General features: G+C 28.6%; 1 protein-coding gene across 2 annotated transcripts in view; it reads right to left on the bottom strand.

The window, feature by feature from the left end:
- Window positions 1-285: 285 nt before the first annotated feature.
- LOC111621101 (early growth response protein 1-like) overlaps window positions 286-19,868 on the bottom strand; it is a 59,811-nt gene continuing 40,228 nt past the window's right edge. For both annotated transcript variants that reach the window (XM_023363162.1, XM_023363161.1), the window contains exon 2: window positions 286-2,654. In XM_023363162.1, coding sequence (XP_023218930.1) covers window positions 1,249-2,654 — 1,406 coding nt within the window. In that variant the 3' untranslated portion in view covers window positions 286-1,248. The remainder of the gene's footprint in view (window positions 2,655-19,868) is intronic.

The following is a 19,868-nucleotide window of genomic DNA, read 5'->3' as shown; positions in this document are numbered from 1 at the left end:
ATAACGAGGGTTCTTTTATCCTTATATTTTACAATTATATTTTTATAATTATAACAAATATACGGGTTTAAAGTAAATATCAAATGTTAATAATTAGAATTTTTTTTAAAATAATAATTTAAAATTTGTTTAATAAAATTTGTGACTGTTCTTTCCCAAATTAAAATGAAATTTTCATAATTGTATTTAAAATTTAAATATTAAAAACAAAAATTGTTTTAAGAATTTTCAGGTTTGATTGATTAGATTGTTATATATTTTTTCTAATTATATTATTTTCTATTTTACAAAATAAATTAATAATTATGAATTTAGACCATTAACATCTTAGTACAACTGAAAATTGCAATTATGAAATGTATTGTTTTTTTTTATTAATTATTTCATTTACCAGAATAAAAAAAAATGAAATTCGAGTTATGTATGTGTAAGAAAAATATGAAAAGTATGAAATATACTAAAAGAGATTAGGATATTTTTTTCTGTGCATTATAATAAAAAGATATTTTAAAAATTATCAGGCACTACTCCAAGATATTTCAAAAAGTTATAGGAATTTTTCTTTTAAAAAAATACGATTGTCAGATATTTTAATTAGCCTTATCTTTTGATTTTGGTAGTTTTTTTAAACCCCCATTCAAAATATTTCTATCACAAAGATCGGTGGGATTGAATAATTTTACATGTGTACACCAATCTTAAATATTAATTATATTTATACATATATATATCTGTATATAGGAAGGCATATGTAGTAGGAATATTTAGAAAGAATGGATGGTAGCATCTTTAAAATTCAAAATATAATTAGTCAATGTTGAGCTATTAACGGATGAAATTGTTTTAACTAAAATTTTTTATCTGTACCTTGCATGGTGTCAACTAAAGTTGAGGTATTTTACTTTTGAGTAATGTTGGAGTTAGTATAAATAAAGTTGACACTGAGTCTTCAAGGCAGTGAATGGGAGAATGTGAGAGCGACTTGATTCCCGCGAATATTCACACAATTTTTTTTTTTTTAATCATTCTTACATCTTCAATCTACTCAGCACCAGAAACAGTTTGAAATGTGGAAAACTCTGCATTGAAAGACTTAAAAAATGATATGACATTGCACTCATCGTAAATGATTGCAACATCCCAGGATTTGAGTAAATTTGATGGAAGAACACACTCGGTGGCTTATTGTAGGCATTCTTAAATGGGAATCAGGATGATCTTGGGTACACAGTGAGGAATGTGATTCGTTCACTGTAAAGATGTTGTTGTGACGGTCATCGGGAGTGTTTGAGGGGTTGCCAGTGTACTGGGTGCTAGACTAGTACTGGGTCCCTCTAATCCCATACCACTGGGTCCTGGACCCATACTACCTGATAATGCCTGCTGCGTTGACGATCCAGCCGCCGCCGATGCCATGCGACCTTCCTTCTTCATCTTTTGTTTGAGGTGAACTTTGGCATGTCGCTTCTTTTCGTCGCTTCTTGCAAACTTCCTCCCGCAAAGATCGCACGAAAACGGTTTTTCCCCCGTATGAGTCCTTATATGAGTTGTTAAATGGTCACTTCTGCTAAATGATCTCATACAAATCCTGCACTGAAACGGTTTTTGTCCAGTGTGGATTCTTATATGACGTGTTAGTTCGTCGCTCCTCGAAAACCTTCTGTCACAAGGAGATATAGGGCACGCATAAGGACGTTCGTGTACCGGTGTTTTACTAGGCCTATTTGGATATTTTCTTGGTTTCACAGGCATTAATTTCAGAGGAACTGGACTGTTCTGATATGCCTGATTTAAAATTTCGTGTCCTTTGCTAGTTGATTGATTGTATTCTGCTAATGAAGCAGCACCTTGAAGTAAAAATACTCCTCCTTCTGCCGCCGGCTCCTGTTTAGGAACACTAGACGCTATAGGAGAGCCACTTGTCGGTGCAGGAGGACTAGGTCCCAGTTGCATGGTGCTTAGAGTTCCATATTCCTGAAGGCCGGTACTCGGAGAAAAACTTGGCCATTGGTACTTGGTGAGAGATGGTTGAGTTGGTCTAGAGAAGCCTAATTCCTCCGTGGAAGGACACATAAGAGTCTGGGTCGTAAGTCCTCCAGCCGCTGCGACTAAAGCTGCTGCTGTATCAGGAGACGGAATCTGTGTTGTTGAGCTGCTGTAAATAGGTGGCTGTTTGAGTGTGTAGCTCGTATCAAAAGGTGATGGTCCACTGTACTGTAGAAGAAGTTCCGCTTGCCCGCTATGCTGCGGACTACCAGTAAGATGCGTATAAGTTTCTTGAGATGGATCTCTGCCACCCACAGCGGCCTCAAAAGATCCAGGACTAGGTGACGCTTCCGGATATTGTGACGTGGATGGTACCGGAGAAGGCCTGTGCTGGGGTGGAGTGCCGATAACGGGCGCCGTGGTTGTTGATGGTGAGCTAGTAGCTTGTCCTAAAAAATTCAAGATTGGCGCAAAGGATAACGGTTTGTCAGTTGTCGGCCAACCTGTTGTACTAGTTGGTGCACCTGGTGTTGCTGTCGAAACAGGAGTTGAAGTAGTGGTGAAGGAACCTCTATAGCTGATTCTCTGGCTTGACGGTGTCTGTTGAGGGTTTGTGGTAGGGAACATGCTCCCTTCCAACTTGTCGTGGAGAGAAACAACCGCCTCCGCTATTAAAATAAATAAATAAAAATCAGTATTGTCTAATACATATATGTAAAATATTTAATATAATTTTACATTTTAATTAACTAAATAGTGTGGGTAGAATTTAAATTACAGCATCTAGACAATCTGAATTCTAATGTATTTATCTAAATATTTATTTGAAATATTTATATTAATCATATAATAAATTAAAACGTTAATTTTTACACATAAATCAGTTCATATATATATACAGTACAAGATTTCATATATTTATCTTTAAAATAGTTACAGATTACGTCGACAGATGGCGGGACTAAGTATTTACTTCACTGTTTTTTATGGAGGTTACCACTCCAGGTCTGAGTATTTATAGTTACATGATCAAGTTTTGTATGTAGTTATTTAAACTTGAACACAGATTTTTAAAATCCTTTAAAATATCTGCTTAAGATAAGTTTTAAAAATAAGTATTTATTATTGGAAACAATTCTTAAATATCAGCAAGGAAAGCAAATGAATAAACAACGTTTAGAAACATGAATCTATAGTTACAAGATAGTCTTTACATCTATTGATCTATATCTTCGACTCTTATTATCTTTGATGATGATAAACATACGCAAGGGATGACTGAAAACTCAAAAGTAAGATAAACTCCTTTTAAACTAGATTTGTAAGCAGGAATTGGATTGGAGTTTTTCACAAGGCACCGAACAACCACGAGATCATCAAACATGGATAAGAATTTCGGAGGGAGTAATCACAATTTCGCTTAATTCGAGCTGATCTGTAGCAATAAAGGATAGGGGTTATACCTTCAACGTAAACATCTATGATAAACTATGAAGGCACCAGATCTTAATCTTTCGTGGTTATAGAGAGATGCACCTTCAGTAAGCATTAAGATTATACATTGACCAAAATTGAAGTTACAAATTCAATTAGAGTTGTTGGGTATTATAAAATCAGGACAAGGACAAAAGTTGAACTACCTGCTACCATATATAATAGTAAAACAAAGCAAAAATTCAAAAAAATATACTGTATATCTTCTTTCAATGATCTACTTCCATGTAACCGAAATGATTTTATAATGAAACTAAGTCACAAATGGTGCTACAGAATATGTATTATTTTATATCATATGATTAATGCCTAAATTAAAAACATATATAACAGAAATAATGGGTTATAGTACAAATTTAAGCGTGGGACGTTATCTATCCCCAGGCAGCAACTCTTTAGAATCCAAGGCTTTTGATTTGTCAATCTTCTATTAATCTCTTGGTGTCCTTCAACAGGATAGAGATCTATCAATGGACCCCTCCTTACGAAACTTTATCCAAATTTGGCATGGGTACATTCTTAAAATGGAATGATTTAGCCTATTTTTATTTTAATAAAACATTCCTTTGCTGTATATTATACTCCATATTATCGAATTAAATCCAATTAATATNTTTTTATTCATTATTTTCTAATTAAATTTATTAAGTGAAATAAAAAATAATAAAATATTTAAATCAATTATCATTTATAATTAATTAAGTAATTTAATATATAAACTTTTATACCTTAAAAGAATAATTTTAAAAAATTATTTAGTATAAAATCCATTAAAAAGTATTTAATTAAGTTTAAAACATGTAATTAAATCGTTTTAATATTTAATTTATTTATTTATTTATTTAAAATACCTTTTAAATACATATAAACTTTAAATAAATTTTTAATATAGGCCTAAATATTTTTTTGTGGAAAAATAAAATAAAATAACGGAAAAAATACAATAAAAAATAAATAAATAAAGTTTTTCGAGAAATTTAAATTTTTTTTTCTTGTATATATTTTGATATACATCAAAATAATAAAATACTTTAAGTGAAATTTGATATTTCTTGAAATGTTATATATAGGTTGACATTCGAATGTCTCGACATAAATATAAAAAAAATAACTGCATTTTATTTCAAAAACATTATTTAAAACATTTAATTTAAAAAAAAAATTAATAAAAAAATTTAACATTTAATTATAATCAATACGTAATTATAATTAAACTTCATCATAATTGATTATATTTAATTTTTTTTAATGCGAATACTTAATTGTAGTTAAATTCTATCAGTTACAACAATGAATGAAATGAACAAATATTTTCGATTAATTGCAATTAAACTGGTGGAAATCGATTAATTGCAATTAAACTGGTGGAAATCGATTAATTACAATTAAACTGATGGAAATCGATTACTTTTATCAAACTGAAAAAGATTATAAACGACTTTCTGACTTAATTGTAATTAAATTTCCCAATTTTAATTTTCTATTACTTTTGAAATCTTAATTTTAATACCGCTTGCTATAAAGGCTTAATTATACAAATTTTAATGATCGTAATTAAATATAGTTTCGAATAAACCAGAAATATAATAAGTTGAGCGGAAAATCGATAATGCTATAGTTATGCATTTAGTAAAACAATATTTAGAAAAATATATATGTGTGTGTGTATTTTGAATACAGCATCCTATTTTTATAAATTTTAATTGTAATTAAAGTGTTATTTTAATTTTATTTCATAATTATATAGGCCTATATAATATATAATGTATTAAACCATATATTAGTTTACATATCAATGAATCAAAATGTTTATTGAGGTATTGCGTTTCACATAAACCAAGTAATTAATACTTAGAAAAAAAAACAAGACTAGTAAAATATTCGGTGTTGATGTTGCTGTTGTACTAGTAGCTAAGTTTGTGGGTGCGATGCTACCTACGTCCATACGCCTACGACATAAATGTAGTTGCGATTGATTGTATTATACCTCTCGAAAGGTCAGAGCTGTAAGACCTATTATTGTCAAAAGTAAGCTGATACCAAGACATACGAAGCTATCACACAGTATATTATTTTAAAAATTTACGGTTTTACTTAAAGAAAACGTATTATTATGACATCATAATTTGGCATTCGAACACTAGTTTTCTGTATTATCACATGGTTGAGTGTAGTATATAATATGATGTATTGTGTAATTTCTTATAGGTAAATATAGATGTTTTAATGGTGGGTTAAAAATATATAACACGAAAAAGTGCGCCGTAATTTAATATTTTATATGTGGTTGGTAAGTAAGTTGTGGTTTATATGAATTGTATTAAATGAGTAGTGTTGTATAAAATTATTTGTGTATTTAATTATTGTAGCGAGTTTTAATGTTCATTGACGTGTAGGGAAATTATTTTGGAGTATTTAACGGTGTTGGAAAATTTTTCATATGCCCCTAAGGAATCAGAACAATATTATAATGTTAATTAATATCCAAATATTGAATGTCAAATTTGATTCTTAATTAATATTAAGGTCCAAATATTGATTAATTAGGCTACATCTGTTTTTGCTACGTGGATTATTTTCTAATTGAGAGCATCCTGTATAAATAATTTTTAGAATAATTTTAATTGTAAATAAGCGAAACGAAATATTATTTTAATTTTCATTTATAAGATTATCTTTCTCCCTAATTTTTCTATGAAAATTTAAATATTTAATAAAGGTTCAACCACGCAATCCGCCTACAGATAAAAACAGATACTTTAATGTAAAACTCATAATTGATTTTTTGTCATTTTTGTTTTTTTTTTTTTTAAATGTAGACAATTAATATCAACTGGCGACAAAAAATTCCATTAAAAAAAATTCAAAATCAAAATAAAAATTTTGTTGTAAGCTACAAAGAGACGTTGCATAGGTATAACTTTAAATCTAAGATGGAAAATTTGGTAAATTATCTCTTAAAAATTGAATTTATTTCATTCAAAATAATATGAAATCTGGATGGATGCCTGCAGCACCATTTTGCTCCGTAACTCTTCTGATCTGAAACTGTACCACATCATAATAGAACCTTCAAAAATCAAGTTAATGATCAGGCCTGCCAGTATAAGAAGCCTCTTTAGTCATTTATCTAAATAAAAGGTTAAATTTTCAGCGTTCTTTTATTTCCGTGACTCTTGGATGACCCTACAGATGAGAATTACAGAGTTCAAATGGTTCTCCCGCTACTCTGGCCCTGATCCTTGGATATATAATCTTATTGAAGTTCCTAATTTTCTGTTAATTAAACGTGTGTAACCCTTAAAAAATGACGGGACAAAGAATTTGTTCGGTTTCATTAAATTTATTGATATGTCTTAAGGAATTTACACAAGCTAGGGGCCCCGGTTTATTTGAGGCCCAAGCTAAATCTTCGCCCTGTAAGTGCTAGTAACTCAAAACATATTCACATTTTCACTTTTTGTATCATTTTATGCTATACCTTTTTGTTTGTAGTCATAAACAAAAAGGTGATAAACATAATTATGGTGTAATGAAAATCATCATAAAAAGTAAAATATAAGGCAGCAAGAATAAATGTAAATCTGCCTTTTACAATCAAGTGCATAAAATGATAAACGTGAGCAGAAAATCATTTTTTCTTTTAATGCGAATGCTCCTCTTACATAAACATAAACATAAACAGAAAAAAAATCACTGCTTAAAAAAGCTAAGTGTAATAAAATGTCATTAAAAATACAAAGTTTTCCCTTACAATTAAGAGAAAGAAACATAAATTTCTTTCTATCATAACTTAGAAAAATCGGTAAAAGCATAAACATAATTTAATATAATACAAAGTAATAAAACGAGATCAAACAGTCAACAGAAATAAAGAAGATGAGCAACCATCAATTAATAGATTGCTACAGATCTTTTCTTGGATACATATTCTCTGGTTTGTAGCCAAATGAATCTAACTACGTGCTAACTAGCTAATAAAATTACTAAAAGTTAGCTAATTTTAGAAACATTTTTTTTTATTCTTTCTTACTTTGCTTAATAATTCCTCATAGAAAAAAAAACAAAAAAAGGGAGGAGGAAAAAATAAATATAAAATTCTTCAAGATGTTTGGAAAGTATCTCATTTTTTCGAATTTTTTTTTTCTCCAAGAACTGCAAAAATGAAGCCAAAATAAAATTGATGATGGAAAGATTCTGTTGCTTACATTAGTACTTGATACCTTTGTATGTCAATTAGTACTGGCATATTTTAAATGCCAGTACTAATTCTTATATAAAAGTACTGTACTTATAATTCTTTATTAAATAGTTTTTCGTGTTTACTATGTCGATTCTTTTTTCCCTTATAAAAGTGAATGAATTTATCTTATTCATTGTAAAAAAAGTTTCTTATACGAATGTATAAGAATTGTACTTACGAATGTAGGCCCTACCCTTATTATAAACACTTTGCAACATTCATTGTAAACAAGAAAACACGTAAAATCCTCATAAACTACTTTCATTTTGCTTATAATGCCTATAGGCGCCTTTGATAATTATATGACCACAGGTAATGAAATAATTTCAATTCCAGATATCATCTATCTTGTTACATAAAAAAAAAATTCTGATTGTATTACTGCGGCAATTCTACACGCTATAAGCAATGAAGGCCTATAGGCTGTTTTCTGATGAAAGTAAAAGCAATATGAGGTCGTCGCTTCTGTCGTTTACTGTTTATTATATTCTAATTTGGATTTGTGTGTGCAGTATTGGTCGACGAACGTACTGACTTCTTTGAAATTCAACATGCAATTGGGTTAAATACTATATACTATACGGTATTACTGTACTTGTATACTGTAATAGATAATAGAGGATCCAGAAATCTTTACAGGGGATGCAACTGTATCCTGCTCATCTCTAAATCCGTTATAGTATACAATAATACTTTACACACTAGCCCATAACAGATAAAAAAGAAGGAATTGATACTGTAAATGTTTCAGACAATGCATTGTACACTAATATGTAACCAGTATTAAATAGATAAATGTATATAATTACTACCGTAATGTCCAAATAACACATTATAGTCTAGCCTATAGCGACTATAAAAAGATAAATTTCGTAACCGTAACATTCTATGTAATGCGTTGTATACATTCCATAACAGAATGAAACAATGGATTGGTATTATAACATACGTAACCGTTCTACTATAATTAATTATGCCTGTTTACAGCTTACAGAGGCCATATCGTAACTTTTTACTACAAAGGGCTATTGTAATGATATTTAAAAGGATGTTATTGTTATATATTAAACAGTTTATGATTAATTTCTCTTATTTATGAATTAAATACCATAACGACACAAAAAATGGCTTAAATGATTAAGTAACAGATTTATAATGACTTAATATATGTAAAAAGTACTTGGAAACATTTTCATAAGTAATAAGAAACTAACGTGCTAAAAGAACGTTACGAAGTGCTACATACAGTTACGCTGTACAGATTTTGCATTTATCTTGTACAAATTGTATATACCTGCCTTATTCGATGTGTTTTGTATATAATTTTTACATATTTAGCAGGTTAGAAACCGGAAAACGTCGTCAATCATATACGTAACGTCAAGTATATACTGTACTTTTATAATATTGATTAATACAATAGCAAACAGAAGTACAAAGTAAGTGAATGCGATTTGGCTACTCTTAAGCTTTGTACAATGAAAGTAACATATAAACGTGATTAAAGAATTAATTAAATAAAATATAAGAATTTTAAGTTTTGGTAATAAAGTAATAGTTAATAAGAAAAAATTGTTATATAGTATTATTAATTTATTACTGTATTAGTATATAATACAGGTAATGCTATTGATTAATACTTTACATGTCTATGTCAATGACACGTTAACATAACCGTAGCTTACATTAGAATATTTCAAGCACTTGCTAGCAGATTTCTTTATGCTAATTTTGTTAATGTAAAATAGCGTTATTCGTTATTTTAGCTTAATAGTAAATGTTGTCGTAATGAAAATTAACTGCTAATTTTGTAATGCAATGCTGCGTAATATTTCAATAATAGCATTTAGTTTACATATTAATACTTCGAAACTTGTGCTATACTGTAATAGTATCAGCTATTAATTTAATACTACTGTTTTTCAATAGCATCTTTCTTAAACTACTCAAAACGTATACATTGTTGCTGCATTAGTATTTTATTCCCTTTAATTTACTATTGATTTTTAGTAGTAAATTAAAGGCATTGATTTTCAATAGAGCCTTTCTTAAGCTATTGAAAAATATAAATTTTGTTACTGTATAAGTTTCGAATACTAATACAATCGACCCCTTATAACACTGTTGATAATTCCGTTTTATATGAATTCCATGTTGTACGAGTCACTTAGATTTTACAAATACGTGTGCCAGGCTGTGAACGGCTCAAGTATTTGTAAAATCTAAAGTGACTCGTACAACATGGAATTCATATAAAACGGAATTATCAACAGTGTTATAGGGGGGTCGACTTGTATTACAATAATGCTTTTCATACCATCAACTTAGGCCTTATATATATCTTTTTAAAAATAGATTTTCACTAAGCCACTGTGATAACAATACTGCAGTTAGAGACTCTTTAAGTGTATTATTTACTTATTATTTTTATACTATATGTTATTTTTGCATAACATAATAAATAATATACGCCTTAATATCATACATATTATTATTTTATTTCGCACAATAGCAAATTACAGAGGTAAATACTTCTACGTGTGATAAGGAATTTTCTCACGCTACACAATGTCAGTTTATTACTCTACTAGCATTTATTGTTGTACAGCAACGAGATTTTTATGAATATGTCTTAAGAAAGATTGTTATAAATTGTTATTATAGTAACGTGAATGATTTTATCACTTAAATAAAAACTATTACCGAGCTTTAATTTCTATGTTAAATAAGTGCGTTACGCGCTTTAATTTTTATTTTATTTTTTTTGAAAGTTACGCAAATTAATTTGCGTTACGTGAACTTATTATTATTATTATTATTAATTCGTAAATTGTACATTTTTTACAATATTTATATACTTCTTAGTATCTTGTATGGCATAGAATTTTGTATAAGTTACTGAAAGTCAATTGGGTTAATGTAAGTTAAAATAATTTAATGTGCATTTACTATATAATTTAAGGGTAATAACACATAATTGTAACTTTAAATAAATAAGCCTAAATTACGAGTCAAAAATTTCACAATATCTTAATTTTAAAACATTGAATTGTTGAAATAAGGTAACGCAACAATTGAGCAATCTGTCAAGGAGGGGTCCACACTTCAGAGGATTTTCTATGGGGAAACTAGCCCCTATTTAGGCAAACCTTGAGGTTTGAACCCCAGACCAAAGCTCCATGGTCTGGTAGTTAGGTGCGAACCCGCGACCAAAACTCCACGTGGTCAGCCTGTTGGTGTGAACCCGCGACCAACTCCAGTGTTTAGTAGTTTTATCCACCCGGCCACTGGTGGGTTATCTTGAACGATATTACACAATACAAGGATCACGTTTAGAACTTTAAAACCCCTAATATCGTAGAATATTGAGAGATATAAAAGCCATAATTTTAGAAAATTCCGTAAAATTTAAAGGCCTTGATCTGTAAAACATTTTATAAATTAAGTGATGTAATTATAAAGAAAATTACATAATTTAAGGGCATCAAATCTAAAAGACGTAGCAGAATTTAAGGGGCCTAATTTCATAGAAGCCCAGTAGTTCATAAACCCGAATTTAAAGAATATTCCACAACTTAAAAGCTATAATTTCAAAGGATATAATAGAAATTAAGGGTAACACAGTTTAAGGGTCGCAATATCGCAAAATAACTTAAAATTTAAGGGGTTTACGCGCAAAAAGTAATTAATTAAAATTAATAATTTAAAAAAATTCAAAGGTCACAATTTAAGAAAAACATTCTAATAAAAATATAAGGGCTTAATTATGAGGAACTTTAAATCACATTTAATTTAAAGGAATTTATATTATACATATTAATTAAAGTAATTAAAATCAATATAAATATATACTAACGTTAAAAATCGTGGCATGTTTGACTGTCTGAACGTTGATTAACGAAATAAATCTAACATAACATAAGTATAAAAATCATATAAGAAATTGTACAGAGTGTATGATATTACATATTTTTATTACTCAATAAATTTTTTATTACCTAAGGGCTGATATTTATTCGTTTATGAATAGATTTATTGTGACTTGAAAGCATCCAGATCACACACACAAACCGATTGTAGAATAAGGATTAAAGAAGTAGTGCAGTAACCCTTAGAAATTTTACTAGTCAGGTTCTAAAAGAGTTTCTTCTTTTTCCCCTATCTTAATTTTATGGCCCTTCTAGTCATAAATCAAATTAAACCAGATTTTTAGATTAGTGGGTCTAAATCTTGTTTCGGTGATTTGATTCATCGGATGTAATCTATAGTAACATAGAAGATACCTTTCAATGAACGGTAATTATGAAGGTAGGAGTTGGATTTATTGGTCCTTTTTTTTATATATTATAAGCTATTTAAGGGTCGTAAAATACGAATTATAATATGAGGCTGATGTAGGAAAAAACGGGTAGGAAAATATTGTTTGTGGGGTGTTGGAGTAACGAATGTGTAAACGTTGAAAGAGCTGAATTTAAGTAGCGTATTTCTTCGTATGTGTGCTTCTAAAAGCGACAGATCTTGGTATGTGTGCTTCTAAATAGCGACAGATCTTGGTATGTGTGCTTCTAAATAGCGACAGATATTGGTATGTGTGCTTCTAAATAGCGACAGATATTGGTATGTGTGCTTCTAAATAGCGACAGATATTGGTATGTGTGCTTCTAAAAGCGACAGATCTTGGTATGTGTGCTTCTAAAAGCGACAGATCTTGGTATGTGTGCTTCTAAAAGCGACAGATCTTGGTATGTGTGCTTCTAAATAGCGACAGATATTGGTATGTGTGCTTCTAAAAGCGACAGATCTTGGTATGTGTGCTTCTAAAAGCGACAGATCTTGGTATGTGTGCTTCTAAATAGCGACAGATATTGGTATGTGTGCTTCTAAATAGCGACAGATATTGGTATGTGTGCTTCTAAATAGCGACAGAACTTGGTATGTGTGCTTCTAAATAGCGACAGATCTTGGTATGTATGCTTCTAAATAGCGACAGATCTTGGTATGTGTGCTATATAGCGATAGATCTGTCGCTATTTAGAACCATAATATATATGGTTCTAAGTAGCGACAGATGTCGGGTATATGCTTTTAAATAGCGATAGTTTTTGGTACGTGTGCTTCTAAATAGCGACAAATATTAATTAATATTAAGAATTTATGTATTGTTAGATCTTGGTATAGGTACCGTAGTATATGTAAGTGACTGATATTAATGTCTATATACTATATAAAGGCATACACTACAATAGTGTTCATAGGCCTTGGTCTAAAATTCTGATATAAAGAAGTTTAAAAACAAATTTATATGAAAAATCGCTTAAAGAGTAAAATTTCTCATAGAACAATAAATTCGTCTACCTGCGCAGTTCGATTCTATAGCTCGATTTTCAACTCAAAATTTCACATTAATTACAATGTCCTTTTTAAGGACAATTTAAGATACATAATAATATTTCGTAAGTTTAAATATTATAAAAATTTTGATTATATTTATGAAAGTGTCACTGAAAGACGAAAATTATTATTGCTCAACCACAACGACTATGATCTTAAGAATGAGCTCGTATTAAAAATTAAAAGTTAATTAGAATAATAAAATATTCATTTGGAATTATTTTAGGACCAGTAAAACTAGATTCCAAGTCTAGTTTAAATTAGAATAGTTTCACGCCAATCATAATACGAAAGTGTCAAAAATGCAGCCATAAATTAGAACAAAAGTAGAGCACATCTCTCGAGAAATTTATTTAAAAGAAAGAATAAAAATCTTTAAATAAAATGATTATAAAAATTGATAAAGAAAAAGAATTAATTGATTTAAATGAAAATTAATAATTGAATATTCTGTTTGTAAAGTCTCTTTTCAGTTAAAGTGATAGCTATTAAAAGTAGTGATGCCCATTGAAAGTAACGATACCTATTGAAAATAGTGAGAGCAAGAGAGATGAAGAGCGTTAAAAAGTTTGAAAAGTGGTAAAAATTTAAAGGTTTACAGTAAGAAAAGGGGGCTTTTATTAGAGGGAATATATATAAATACATGCTATATATATATATATTAAAAAATATATGTAAACTCAACCTACAGTTCGCTCTGTGGTAAAACAACTGTCGGTTGCAGTGTGAAGTAGTAGTAGGCATAGGCGTATTCTCAGCTGGAGAAGCTCTCCACCAGGCACTAGGCAAACAACGAGGCATACCATAGACATAATGCCGGCAACAGTAAGGCGGTTGATGCTTGCTGTCAGCCGACATTGAACGCGACTCTGGAAGAAGCGCTAGAGGTCTGTCGTTAGTAGTTGCTGTCAGCATGTCTGCACACTGAGTCGAACGTCCCAGCCAAGTTTTCTCCTAACCCTTTGCAGACGTCCAATAGGAACAGCAGCGTTGTATCTGTACAGCAGGGTAACTCGTATTGGCCCCTCACTGCTCCACCTAGAAAGCGACCTGTTCTAATTAGGGTGAAGGCTTAAACGGGATGGTTTGTCTACAGTTGCCCTCTATACAACTCACTGGACAAACCGGGCTTTGATCCCTTCTACACTTTACAAAACCGAGTGTTTAAAACGTTTCAGGGACGAAATATTATGGCATTTCGGGATGGTTAAGGTCAAGGTACTTTATAAGTAACCGCACGCTCATTCATTAAAACCTGTACCTTAAAGCTGTAGGTCTACGTTACTTCTAACATTGATGGGAGGGATTATACGGCTCTGGTAATGTAATTAACACTCTTTTTTTTGTGTTAATTACAATGATTTTTCTACATTTTTTATACAGTTTTATTATTTTATAACATTTTTTTCTGAATATTTCCACTGTTTTTCAAAGCAGATGGCCTTCTTCGCTCATATGTCATCGAGTTCTGCCATTTGCATGAAGAATCCTCTATTCATGTCTTAGACGAGATCTATCAATTGATAACTGTTACAGTGATTTCCTCGCTGGTCTGTGACTTCACGTAGTTATTTTAAACGTAATAAATTACATTTTTATACAGGAAAAAAAAACTGTAAATTTGCACGTAAAAACGGCTTAAAACATATACAGAGAAGTTGCGTGTATCAATGCTACGCTATGAATATAAATACCTTAAAAATTACTAATTTATGGCGGTTAAAAGTTTAATTAACTTCATAGATNCCAGAAAAGTATGCAGTTTTACAGACAATTTTTAAAAATTTTTATACAGAATTAAAATGTATAACATTATACAAGTTTATAACTGTATAAACTGATGATCCTATAAAAATCTTTAACGTTATCTCTATCAAATTGCGTGAGATTTATGAATGCAAGTAGCTATTAATACGACAATTTATAAATGATATAATACCTAATTATAATGAATTATACTGTAAAATTATGTTTAAGAAGTATTAAATTATTGTAGCCTTTGGGTTTTGATAACTTTCGAGAACGTATAATTAACCAAAGAAGCCTATAATCTTTTCACTAACTTGTAATTTATATTAAGCTTTAATCTTTAACAACTTATAAATACCCTCTTATGAGATCAAATTTCGGTATTTAGATCTTTAATCTCATTCAAAAATAGTTCAGTTAAAAATTACTCGTTTACCTAATAAACCGTATAATTAATTACATAAAACGTTTAAAAATAGCCAAAAATTCACATTTAAATTTAAATAAGCTCTTATAACGTATACGGATCTTTACATCTCCACAGATAAGTTATGAGATTTATACGCTAAAACACGTATAAAACAGTAAAAAAAATTATAAAATATATACAAAAGACAATATAATTCAATAAAATTAATATAATTTCAAGTTTACTTGATTTTATAAGCGGAAAAATTGATTAAAAGTATCGTTGATAATACAACAGACACGTAACTAGAAGTGTCAAGTACAGATGTACTTAACAGATTCAACATTTCTTATATAATATACATAAGTGTATAGATAATATACACTTAATTAGGACTTACTTCGATTTCATAACATTGTTTCGTAACAATAAATGCAACTAATGAAAGTCTATGGTAAGTAAATAATCTCGAATGTTACGATGAACATAACTTATCATTCTTATATGTATAGAGAATTAATACTAGGAATCGAAATTATTTTCTACGTCTTACTTTGTTGAGGCCTTCAGCAAATAATTATACAATCACAGTAGTCTCATGAGTCCAATTATTTAAGTTGTGAGTAGTAATTGGACTTAAATAATCAGTTCCCTGATGCATCTACCTATATATATATATACATATATGTTACCTTTATCTAGTAGAATATTCCTAAGATAGTAATCATTTTATAAGTATCTGCACCTTTTTTAATTACATTATTTTCTGTATCTTGATAGCAAAAATGGGGATAGAAGTTCCTTTTCTTATGATCCAATTTGTATTTTGTCTTTTATCTTTTCTGTATTGTCAAGCTGTATTGTGTCATACGATATTTTGTTCCCTGATGTGCTTATCTAATGTAAATGGTAGTTTTACTGTTAAATTTCTAGAAATTCTGTACAGAAAACTTATATATTTCATGCTAATTTCATTTAATTTAATTGGAATTAACTGCGTAATAATTATAATTAATTCTTACTTTGTATACGAAATAGTTTTTTGTATGGTTCATAATTAGGCCTGTAGAATTTTTCGAATTTTTGTAAAAGTTTTAGTGAGAAAATTCGATAGATTCTGTATAGAAAAATATATATTTCTGTGTATTTATCTATGAAAATTTCGATTTTATGTAAAGATTTTTTTATGTGGATTAACACGCGAGTTGTACTCTTTTCCTATTGAATTTCTTAAATCTTTTATGAAATAAATTAAACTTTTATTGAGAAAATTAGTAAGTGTATTAAATAGAATAAATGCGTTTTACTATCTAGATACATAAAATATGCGTATCTGTCTGTCTGTCTGTTGTCTGTCTTACACTTCTAAACTCTTTGACTAATTCGGACCAAAATTTTTAGTTACTCTTTAGTTAAATTTTTAGTTTTTAGTTAATTAATACGTATAAAAAGTTAAATTATAAGGCAATTTTATCACGAGTAACTTCAAATGCAAATTAGTAATTGAAAACTATGAAAAAGCACTGAAGAAATCAAAAACTAATTGTAATATTTTTCTTCATAAATTACATCAAATACTGCTTCAAAATTTTGTTAATAATACAATTAAAGAAGACTTTAGTTTATAAATAAGAAGGCCAAATCCGTAATAATTATAATATATTATACTATAATATACAGTATAAAAATTATAGTATATAGTCGACCCCCCTTAACACTGTTGATTTTTCCGTTTTATATGAATTCCATGTTGTACGAGTCACTTAGATTTTACAAATGCGTGAGCCGTTCACAGCCCGGCACACGTATTTGTAAAATCTAAGTGACTCGTACAACATGGAATTCATATAAAACGGAAAAATCAACAGTGTTATAGGGGGGTCGACTGTCATATCACACAGTTTTATAATGTACAGTATAATATTATACAAAATAAAAGGACTATACAGTATAAAAGATAATTCGTGAATATTTCTAGAGTAAAATATTTTAAAAATTTTACAGTTTATACAACGTTTCTTCACAAAAGAGTACGTTTGTACGTTTGTATGTCTGAACGAAACATTCGTACACTTCTGTTTAAAGATTAAAAAACTGGAAATGTTGTCATCAATTTAAATAAATAACATTTTTCCAGCGTAAATACATCCGGTTGATACGATAGCATCTCTTAGATAAGAGTAAAAGTTGAATAGACATATATACACACACACACACACACACTATCAAAAAATAAATAAAAAAAAATAACTCTAAGTTTCTAATAAACCAGAAAAGTATGCAGTTTTACAGACAATTTTTAAAAATTTTTATACAGAATTAAAATGTATAACATTATACAAGTTTATAACTGTAAAAACTGATGATCCTATAAAAATCTTTAACGTTATCTCTATCAAATTGCGTGAGATTTATGAATGCAAGTAGCTATTAATACGACAATTTATAAATGATATAATACCTAATTATAATGAATTATACTGTAAAATTATGTTTAAGAAGTATTAAATTATTGTAGCCTTTGGGTTTTGATAACTTTCGAGAACGTATAATTAACCAAAGAAGCCTATAATCTTTTCACTAACTTGTAATTTATATTAAGCTTTAATCTTTAACAACTTATAAATACCCTCTTATGAGATCAAATTTCGGTATTTAGATCTTTAATCTCTTCTAATGTTTTCTCTATCTTTAAATATCCAATAAAAATATAAATTATATAACGAGGATTAATATTTGAATTTCGACTAAGAAAGCTTCAACGTGCTTAAGGTTAATACCTTAAGCACGTGGAATTATTCTTAACTTTTAAAAAATTTAATAAATTAAAATTCATATTTTTTATTTGATTTTTTAATATAATTTTTAATTTTTTTTAACGAGATGAATCTTTAAAATATCATCAAATGTATAAAGAATTATTTATAAAATGGATATAAAATTTAATAATTGATTTAAACACTAGAAATTATAAAAGTTTCTTGAATTATTTAGTTTTAATCATTTATTTATAAAAAAAAAATTTTTAACGCTTAAATTTATAAGTTGTATTTAAATGTTTTTGAATTAATTACAATTAGTCGTAATTTTTTTAAATTAAAAAAGTTAAAATAATCGTGAAAATTGAAGTATAAAGTTGTTATTAATGGACGTATGTGTCCCTATATTTCACTTTTCAGCCAAAACTACACATTGCACATGAATGGTGTTTGTATGTGGTAGTAGCCCCAAGTCTCCATTCGTGTACTATGGTGGTTGCGTCTCGATAGCTATAAGGGTACAGGAGATATGGGGTTTAAAGTGGTTGACTTCCAAGATGTGTATATGTGTATAACACTTCCATTGTTGGAACTTCCATTGTGAAAATAACAATGGAAGTGTTAACAGTGGAAGTGTTAAGAATGGAAATGTTAACAATGGAAGTGTTGAGTAACAAAGGAAGTGTTAATATAAAGCGGCATGCAAGATTTACAGGCGGTTTTTTGCGTTTTTGCGGGTCCTTGCAGCTAGATTCTAAATTACTTAGAAAAAAACAGTCTTTTATGTATATAAAGAAACTATAAATAAAAACCCAGCGAAGCGGATCCTTGCAGCTAGTGAATAAATAAATTCTTCAGCTTCAACAATAAGTACGAAAATTTGTAACTTTCTTTACTCAATGAAATTTACTAATTTGAATTACAAGTATAAAAATTTGTCAGTTTCAATAATATACATAAAAAATTATTAATTAAAGAACATAAAAAAATTTCATAATTTCAACAATCACGAAAACAAATTTCAAATTTCAATAATCAATTAGGAAATTCGTCAATTTCAATAATCAATTAGGAAATTCGTCAATTTCAATAACCAATTAGGAAATTTGTCAATTTCAATAACCAATAAGAAGATTAATCAATTTCAACAACCAATAAAAATATTGATCAATTTCAATAACCAATAAAAAGATTGATCAATTTCAATAACCAATTAGGAAATTCGTAAATTTGAATAACGAATAAGAAAATTCATCAGTTTCAACAATCAAAAAATTTATCAATTTCGATTTAAAAAAAAAAAAATCTGTCAATTTCGATATATTATTGCCATTTTTGTAAATTTGTTTTGGTAAATTTATCAAATTAATTTTCTCTAACGAAGCTATTAAAATTATTTTTAAACTAAATGTTTACTTAAATTGTATTTTTAGAAAACTAATAATCTGAACTCATGTAAAATAATAAATTGTTTCCTTTTCTATACAGAGAAACAATATTATTATTATTATTACAACAATTTTGACAGAAACAGAAAATGTAAAATTAAATAAATAAATATTAATTTTCTATATGAATTATGTTTTTAAAATGTTTACAAGGATATAAATTTTATACATTGAATTCATAAATTAATTGAAGTTAGTTGATAATTTTTTAAATAAATAAATTATTATTTTAATGATTTTGAAAAAATGGTGGAAAAAATGTGTATTTAACTTGAAGATTTTTAGAGTAATTTAAATATTTTATTTCATTTTGTTTTAAATTTTGATGTTACAATTACTGTATTAAAAAGTTGACGTTTATAATATTAAAAAAATAATAATAATAATAA

Source organism: Centruroides sculpturatus, unplaced genomic scaffold (genome assembly GCF_000671375.1).
Source record: "Centruroides sculpturatus isolate CEXI.00-Female unplaced genomic scaffold, Cexi_2.0 scaffold294, whole genome shotgun sequence".
NCBI classification, from domain to species: domain Eukaryota; kingdom Metazoa; phylum Arthropoda; class Arachnida; order Scorpiones; family Buthidae; genus Centruroides; species Centruroides sculpturatus.
This window is presented reverse-complemented; position numbering and strand designations above follow the sequence as displayed.